This window comes from Chanos chanos, chromosome 10 (assembly GCF_902362185.1).
Source record: "Chanos chanos chromosome 10, fChaCha1.1, whole genome shotgun sequence".
NCBI lineage: Eukaryota > Metazoa > Chordata > Actinopteri > Gonorynchiformes > Chanidae > Chanos > Chanos chanos.
Genome location: NC_044504.1, coordinates 575,406 through 585,000, shown reverse-complemented (window position 1 = coordinate 585,000; position 9,595 = coordinate 575,406). Strand labels below are relative to the sequence as shown.

Genomic DNA, 9,595 nt, shown 5'->3' with positions numbered 1-9,595 from the left:
GTCAGTACCTTGCCCAGATAGGTGAGGACAGTGGTGTGTTGGGTCAGTACCTTGCCCAGACGGGTGAGGACAGTGGTGTGTTGGGTCAGTACCTTGCTGTGATAGGTGAGGACAGTGGTGTGTAAGGTCAGTACCTTGCTGTGATAGGTGAGGACAGTGGTGTGTTGGGTCAGTACCTTGCCGTGATAGGTGAGGACAGTGGTATGTAAGGTCAGTACCTTGTCGTGATAGGTGAGGACAGTGGTGTGCTGGGTCAGTCCCTTGCCGTGATAGGTGAGGACAGTGGTGTGTTGGGTCAGTACCTTGCCGTGATAGGTGAGGACAGTGGTGTGTAAGGTCAGTACCTTGTCGTGATAGGTGAGGACAGTGGTGTGCTGGGTCAGTACCTTGCCGTGATAGGTGAGGACAGTGGTGTGTAAGGTCAGTACCTTGCCTAGATAGGTGAGGACAGTGGTGTGTTGGGTCAGTACCTTGCCGTGATAGGTGAGGACAGTGGTGTGTAAGGTCAGTACCTTGCCCAGATAGGTGAGGTGTTGGACAATCAGATGAGCACTCTCAGTCTTCCCAGCTCCACTCTCTCCACTGATTATAATGCACTGAATTTCACAGCGAGACACCAAACACAGCAGACATCAGACTAAGATTAAGATTAAGACAACAGAGTGCTTACATACTCATCACAGTCATCAAGAGACAGATACGGTCATACTTATTCGTACTTATGAATACAATACAAAACACGCAAAACAGATTCTTAACCACTTCATTTGACCCTTAAAAACAAGATGTGCTAGACCAAGTTGTCTAATCCTTAAAGATGAGGCTAAACTCTATAGCAGTGAGTCTTTGCAGAACCTAAGGTCCACAGTTGAGAGCACAGAGAGAGTTTTGACAGATGTAAAACTCCAAACCCTTAGCAAATATGTGAAGGGGTGGACAAAATAATGGAAAGATGAAATAATACAGATGACTATTCTACTATTTAGCAAATTAATATTTATTAACTAATGAGAGGACTGTCTTTTACCTTAAGAACAACAGCTCTTCAAGTTTTGTCATACTGATTTAATAACTGTTCTTGTGTGATATCCCATGGTCCATGCTTCAGGAGGGAAAATCTGATCTGCAGATTACATTCATATTCATCCTTTACAGGTTCAGTGAGGTTTGGATCTGACAGCTGGTGAGAACATGGAACACTCTGCTGGTTCTACCCTGTTGTTCATGGTTCCACATTGGGGTTCGTTTGATAGTGTGTATGTGGTTTTCTCTGGGGTTTGTTCAGTAGTGTGTATGTGGTTTTCTCTGGGGTTTGTTTGATACTGCGTATGGGGTTTTTGCATGGGGACTATATAGTTCACATGCCTATCTAAAATGCTCTTATACCCTTCGGCCATAATTCTAGCATGTGGAGTAGTAACTGGACCCAATGACTCCTGTGATATAGCTGGCTGTGCCATAGAGACCTGCTACTATATTTAATACTTGGGGACAGAGAGAGCGGACTGAAGCCTTCCTTCGGTTTGATCTGAGCATAAAACTGTCCAGAGGTACAAGACAACCCATCAGAGCATATTATTGTCCTCCACTACCCAGAGGTCCAGCTTTTGTGCTCATAACAGGTTTTGTGCATCGACCTTGGTTACAATCATTGTCAAAATGGCAACCATACCATAATATATCAGCTTTGTGAAGCTCACAAGCTGTACATCCTGTTGAATCCAGATTGAGGTGCAGTCAGTCTAATTCTGTGGCTGATTCTGTGGCAGATGTGTTTAGCAGCTTTGCTAATGTTTGATGTCAGTGATGGGCCTTCAACCTGTGAGTCCTGCTTATCCTTCCTGATGCATTTTGTTCTCGATTGGCGTATGCCAGCGTGATTTTCAACAATGTTTGATCAGGACTCTATCTCTGTTCTAAAGGCAATAACAGACCTTTTTAGGGAATCAACCCTAACAGTGCCTGGTCTCTGCAGAGTTTTTAGAGACTTAACTCAAACAGTACCTGGTCTTTGCAGAAGGTCACCATTCCCTGGTAGGCTGCATCTGCTGTGGCAAAGATGTGAGGAGGATTGGCTGAGCGTTTCTCACCGTGGTAGAGTTTGGAGAACTGGAGGAAACACACAAACCTCTTTACCACAGAGTAAATGTCTCACTGTGAAGCTGCCTGCCACTCTCTTTTTGATGTTTCTGACATGTGATCAGCAAACACTGAGATGTTCAGACTAACATGTAGGTTGATATGAAAGTTCTTGACTAAGCCCTGAAAATGAATATTAAGGTTAATGAATGGCCTGTGGTGAAGAGGATGCTTTTGCACTAACCTGTGGAGAGTAGATACTCAAGCTTTGGAAAGGATTGAGAGCGATGAGAATGTCTCCAACATATGTGTAGATTTGTAACTCATCATAGCGCTTCTGAAGGTGTGTTATAATGGACTCCTGTTTCAGAGAGTATACATGCGTAAGGGCAGCTGTAATATTAGGATAACGCTAACTCAATACAATACAGTCATTCTTCACACTGTGCAGACAGGCTCTGATAGCTCTTAAATGACCTCTTACTGCACTGAGTTTGCTTTATGTGAGTGGTCGGTGCAGTCCCCAGACCTCACGCCAGTACAGCATTTTTGAGCTGATGGCAACATGAATGTAACGCCTTCAGACCAATGTCATGTGGTCAACATGAACCAACATCCCTGCACGTTTCCACGGCAATGCAGAATCCACAACCTGTGGAACGCAGGTTGTCCTGAGGCAGAGGCGGGTCCAGTATCCCAAATAAACTGGCTGCCAAGTGTTTATGTTATTGAGTGTGTTAATGAATATGAAACAGAGGAAGATCAAACACCTTTCTCACCTCATCTAAAACCTCCAGATTCACCAGATCATCGTCAGGACAGCTTTCAATTATCAGCGTTTTCCGTGTATTGATCCTTTCATGTCTGTAAGGCAACGCAAAATGTTTCAGCCAATTTAAGTGTCACTTGTGTTTCTGTGGACATGTCATGAATAGAAATCTATTTGACATTCCTATGGCCAGTACGCTGCAGTCATGGTGCCTGTTCTGGACTTTGGGAGAGTTGGAGAAACATTACTGCTCATTGTACTTCATCACCAAAAGGCCTCTTCCATTGTGTGACCGGCCGAGCTGAAGGCAGCAGGAAACCAGCCGGTCTGCATTCATCACATCAAAGCCTGTTATGACCTGAGGGATGGTCACAGTGTGTGTGTGTGTGTGTGTGTGGAGTGTGTATGTGTGTGTGTGCGTGCATGTGTGTGAGTGTGCGTGCATGTGTGTGAGTGTGTATGCATGTGTGTGTGTTTGTGTAAAAGTTGAGCTATTTTGTGCTGGAATATCTCACACAACAATGGAATAAATTCGCCCTGTGATCATGCTGTGAAATCAAACAGTCTATACTCAAATGAATATTTGCATTACAGACAAAAGCAGGTAAAACAGCAGAAACAATGCAACCTGTTTTTGAACAAATAACATCTTTTGCACTTGCTTAATTGCTTGTTTCAAAAGTTGATTTCAGATCAAACACAGTAATGTTCCCGGAGATGTGGCTTTGTTAAAGCTGTGAACTGGATCCCTTAGACTCAAGTATCCTGAGTCCTGTCAGCCTGTAAGAGTCTCTGTCCAAGCACAGACTACTGTGAAACACAGAGATTTCTCAGGCACAGACTACTGTGAAACACAGAGATTTCTCAGGCACAGACTACTGTGAAACACAGAGATTTCTCAGGCACAGACTACTGTGAAACACAGAGGTTTCTCAGGCACAGACTACTGTGAAACACAGAGATTTCTCAAGCACAGATGTCAGCCAAATGCCTGCTAACTCAGTTGAATTTGGCTGGTTACAATTATGACATGTTCATTTATATGATGCATTTGAATACTTGAATTTTCTCTGAATGTTTTTTCTCAATAAAAGTAGGTTACTCTCTCTGCTTTTTTTCTGAGAGAAGAGGGAAAATTTTGTCTCTCCCAAAACTGACACTTTTTGCTACCTTCAGTGTACTGAGGTAAATTCGTGTTACTGAACTTGCTCTGAACAGATGAAAAGTCTGCTAATCTTCCTGATACGAGGACAGGTCAAGTCCTTGACATGTTGTCCTTGGTTGTGAGGCTGATGCCCATTGTGAAACCGCTGACTTGTTTCCTCTGGAAATAAAATGTGTGGTGTCTACAGACGGTGTCGGTTTCTCTCATTTTTGCCAAGAACAAAATATGATCATAAATGAGTTTTGGTGGGAAAAAATAGGTCTTTGACTGACACATTATTGATACTCTGCTCTTATTAAGACTCTTTCATATATACTGTTTATATATGACGTCAAACGTGGCATTAGCTAGCTTTGTCTGTAACCTCATGTAGCGATGGACAGCGTTATAAGCTGCTGTAAGCAGCAGAGATGAGGGAGAAATGACAGGACCGCTGTTTGTTTACTCGCTGGAACTGCTTCACTGTTTCATAAATAAACCAACAATCAAGTCTGTCAACGGCTTAGTCTACACCACTCAAACTACTGTACCGTTAAACGTAATTTTGATGTTTGACTGACTGTACCGGCTTTCACGTTACTGCGGCAAAACCAGGCATGGCTGACATGAATGTCATAACATGGCTGAGGGATCCATCTTCTGTCTCTTTTTAGTTGTCATTTATTGGCCGTTATAAACGACAGTACTGATTTATCTGCGATTAACTCATATCGGCCGATAATACCGGCACGCTGATTTAATGGTTGGGCTCTAATATATATGTGTGTGTGTGTGCATGTGTGTGTGACAGACAGAGAGAGAGACAGCAAGAGGTTTTAGTTCGAAATGAGATCAGAACTCTTTTACACTGATTATCATTGGACATTTTGATATCCTAGTTTAAAACATAACATCAAACATGAGTGACCTGGCACTGAACATCAAAGTGGGCTGAGAATGCGTTTCATGCTGGAGGTAGTGTTGAGCCATGTTTATAGGGCTGGAGGTAGTGTTGATACATACCAGCATGGAAACGTGAAAGAGCCTGCTTATAGAGCTGGAGCTGTCCAAGAGCACAATTCTTAAAGAGTTTAGAAACCCCTCTGCCGATCCTACTGAAACTGCTTAACGGGCCTTTTTGTTGCTGCATGCACTAATTAGTGAGTGTCTGGGTTAAACTCAGGGTAGTCTGTCTCTGACAGAAACTTGGTCAGGATCTCAATAAAGGAAGATACGGATGATCTGCGGATGATTACACCACAGATGAGGGTTCGGACTGACATGAGCTGGCTTTAAAACAGGGCAGGGTGAGAGTGATGAAGGTTCTAAAACAGGGCAGGGTGAGATCATTGAAAGTTCTAAAACAGGGCAGGGTGAGATCATTGAAAGTTCTAAAACAGGGCAGGGTGAGATCATTGAAAGTTCTAAAACAGGGCAGGGTGAGAGTGATGAAGGTTCTAAAACAGGGCAGGGTGAGATCATTGAAAGTTCTAAAACAGGGCAGGGTGAGAGTGATGGAAGTTCTAAAACAGGGCAGGGTGAGATCATTGAAAGTTCTAAAACAGGGCAGGGTGAGATCATTGAAAGTTCTAAAACAGGGCAGGGTGAGATCATTGAAAGTTCTAAAACAGGGCAGGGTGAGATCATTGAAAGTTCTAAAACAGGGCAGGGTGAGAGTGATGAAGGTTCTAAAACAGGGCAGGGTGAGACAGATGAAGGTTCTAAAACAGGGCAGGGTGAGAGTGATGGAGGTTCTAAAACAGGGCAGGGTGAGATTGATGGAGGTTTGTGTCATGTACCACATGTGGTAGAGACAGATTTGTGATTAGACAATTTGTGTTGTTGTTTTGATAACCCAATTTTCATCTAATGCTGAAGAGTTCCTATTTCCCACTCAATTCTCACCCCCTTTTTTTCTTTGGTGAGACGTCAAATAAACGGATTTTGAGGATGAAAGCTATCCTCATGCTGAGACAAGGAGTGTGGGTCAAATGCATGAGAAAAACATAAATATAATGTTTATAAATAATGTTTAAAAACAAACAAACACAGAAAACTGGGACATCTTCCTAGTTCAAACATGCCCCTGTCAACACGTTAAAATTCATCACACTAATGTATGTGTGTTCCAGGCCTTAATATGCACATGTAAATGACATTTAGATCTAACCAATGGATGGATGGATGAATGGATGGATGGATGCATAGATAGAAAGACAGACAATTACATAAACTGACAGAGGCTAAGACAGAATATTCATCAAAGCAATTTCTGAGAGTTATTTGTTGAAATACGTGTACTTTCTTATGTCGAGAAGTGTGTCTAGCTATTTCACTTCATGTTTCATTCCCCTTCCACTAAAAGTTTCCTCTGGTTTCCAGTGACCAAAAGAACCCATTTAGGTATCAGGCCGGCGACAGACAGACAACATTAGTTTAGCCTTTAGTTAAAATGACTGTAATAAGAAAGAAAACAGCTGTGTAAGAAGAACAACAGTTCGATCATGTGAAGAGATCTGTGGGTGTATTTCAGTCATATGACCGTTCTGTGGGTGTATTTCAGTCATATATGACCGTTCTGTGGGTGTATTTCAGTCATATGACCGTTCTGTGGGTGTATTTCGGTCATATGACCGTTCTGTGGGTGTATTTCAGTCATATATGACCGTTCTGTGGGTGTATTTCTGTCATATATGACCGTTCTGTGGGTGTATTTCAGTCATATGACTGTTCTGTGGGTGTATTTCGGTCATATGACCGTTCTGTGGGTGTATTTCTGTCATATGACCGTTCTGTGGGTGTATTTCAGTCATATGACCGTTCTGCGGGTGTATTTCAGTCAGGTGAACAGACCTGTGTGTGTGTATTCGACATGTGAGGACTTAGTGTTTATGTGAATATCATACGGCAGAATTACAAGGAGATCTTTGCCTTATCTAAACTATACTGACTATCTCCGGTCACCAGGGGGGCCATCATTTCATCTCTGTGAACTAAAGCACAGCTGATACTGTACGGTGCTGAAATCATACAGTCCATTTGTTCAGGACTGCGGGTGGTGCAGAGCACGTGGGGTGGGGCTAATTTGAGTGTTTACACCAAGTGAGATTAATAACAGTGATTTATCTTAATAGTAGTGTTTTACCTCAAATGGATGGAGCGAGTCAGGAGAGCAGAGACGCTGAGGCACTTTGTCACTCAGCATATGAAACTAATGAGGACACACAAAACACCTCATACCTTCCCTCTGAACCCACAGTGAGCCCGTCAGTGTGTCACTGAATGTGAGGCTGGGTGAAATGATCAAACTTATGTAAACTGAGAACTGATTCAGGACTCAGCGACATTAGGAAAGTCTCTGATCATTAGACTGAGAGCGATTACAAACAGTGATCACTTTATTCAGAAGCCCAACACTTTAGCTCTAAGTGAGAAAATGCTAATTTTGTATGTAGGCCAATGGGCACACAAACACACACACACACACACACAAACAAACCAAAAACACTCATACAAACAAACCCACACACACACAAACCAAAAACACTCATACACACACACACACACACACACACTCAGACAGATAGCTGTGTAGGGGTCGTCAGGCCCGTAGAACATATTACCCACAATTTCCTGCTTGACCGCATGGGTAATCTGTACCCTTCTTCTCAGATTTCACTGTAACGGTATTGGATACAGCAATGGAGCCAGCTACCATATACAGTGATGACGCAATTTTCGTCATAAAACCGCGGAAAATTCCAAACTCTTTCTCTTTCCAGCTCCGCAATTCTGCAACTCCCTAGCAGCGGCTCGCTCTAGCAGGAGCTCGCTAGCAGCGGGTGTCTTTTTCCTCTGCCGAAGAAAAGGACAAAGTAACAACGAAGCGAGACATTTGTACAACCAAAGTTTAATCTACTTTCTCCCGCGCAGTTGCAACTTTAACTTCTACCGGCTAGTTACACTGTAATGCACAACGTAGTAATCGACGGAAGAAAAGGCGACCGGATCCCTTTTTATTTCTTTAAACGTTGACGAACTAAATCAAGAACCCTTAAAGATCATCGGACGAGTAACGGAGCCCCGAAGATCTTCAAGTCTCTCGCACACATGGGCTTCTCGTAGCCCATCCCCACTCTAGTTGGTGCCTAGCACGCACGCTCGCGCACTACGTCCTCATACCACGCATACCTCTTGCCTGTGCACATGCGCACAGCTTCTCTCCAAAGAACTCCTCCCTCTCTCTTCAGTGCGCAGCTGGGCACACGCCCACATACACGCACGCTCTCTTTCTCTCTCTCACACACACACACACACACACACACACACAGACACACACACACACACTCATCTCTGGTCTAACACTCATTCAGTCCTACACTGAATACCTGTACATAGACTCATCACCATTTTGTTACCATTTACCCTTTGATCATTCTATTTGCTGCTGATTATTGATTGTACCATATCAGTATTAGTTTGCCAAGTAGTATTGATTGTGTTAATAAATAGTATCATTGAAATAAACTGTTGTCCTGTCTGTTTCTGCCACAGTATTCACTGAATGCCAACCTCTGCCATCAAAGCACTCCCAATTACCTTCACCAACCTGGTTGTTCATGAGTGTTATGGATTTAGTAGTGTAATTGTAATACATTAGTACTGCAATACTCTCTAAGACTGTAGCACAGTGTTACAGCTAGCTTATCCCATTAATCTTCGTTGTTTAATTAATAAAATATTGAACACCCAAATTAATGGTTAATAAATTTTATGAGACTGATTTATTAATCCTATCACACCTACATCTTTTGGTGTCCCTGTGTTAGGACTGCAATTGTACCTACAGCTGATATGAATTCAAAAAGTGTATTTAAGCTATGTGCATTTTCATCATGTGTGTATTGGTGATTTACTGGCTCAAATTAATAATGGCGTAATGCCCAGAGTGCATACAAATATAAAACCAGTGGTGTAATAAGGGCCAAGCTGAGGTGCATGTCTGGTGTCTGTCTGGGTTTCCTCCTATTTTCACCACTGCTACCTTAGGCTTGTCCACTGCTCAGACACTGTGTCCCGTTTGGCTGCTGTCTAAAAACACACTACACACACACGTGACAGCCCAGAGACACCCATCAGATTGCCACTGGGTTTCTGTCCTGTCTAAAAGTCAAAAAGTGCAAGGATTTTTTTTCTTGCCAAAATGAGCTATCAGGAATTTCATCATTTAAACCGTTTAGTTTCTGTGTTATAATTTGTTGTCGGTTAAGATTTAAGATAAGGTTATTTATTTGTTTTTTCATGTACGAACAGGAACGTCTGCTGACAAAATTAAACAAAAAGGTGTAAGGTTGTCCAAAACACCATCCTGACAAACGGGTCAATGTGACACAATGAAAGCGATCAGTCAAACACTGATTCAGAAGAACTGCAACAATCACTGATTCAGAGGAACTGCAACAATCAAACTGTAAAGAGAGCTCCAAACGGAATCCAAACGGAATCTTAAAAGGTGCTTTCTTGCTTTTTACGGATGTCATAATTACTCCCCCAAAATAATCAGTTTTATTCAAATAACACTGTTTTCTCTCCAGAATTAGTAC

General features: G+C 42.6%; 1 protein-coding gene across 1 annotated transcript in view; it reads right to left on the bottom strand.

The window, feature by feature from the left end:
- myo3b (myosin IIIB) overlaps positions 1–9,595 on the bottom strand; it is a 71,763-nt gene that overhangs the window by 42,032 nt on the left and 20,136 nt on the right. Inside the window, exons 10-13 of the mRNA XM_030786511.1 lie at positions 2,859–2,943; positions 2,324–2,440; positions 2,005–2,109; positions 513–596 (exon numbers count right to left, since the gene is read on the bottom strand). Of these exons, the coding sequence (XP_030642371.1) occupies positions 513–596; positions 2,005–2,109; positions 2,324–2,440; positions 2,859–2,943 (391 nt within the window). The remainder of the gene's footprint in view (positions 1–512; positions 597–2,004; positions 2,110–2,323; positions 2,441–2,858; positions 2,944–9,595) is intronic.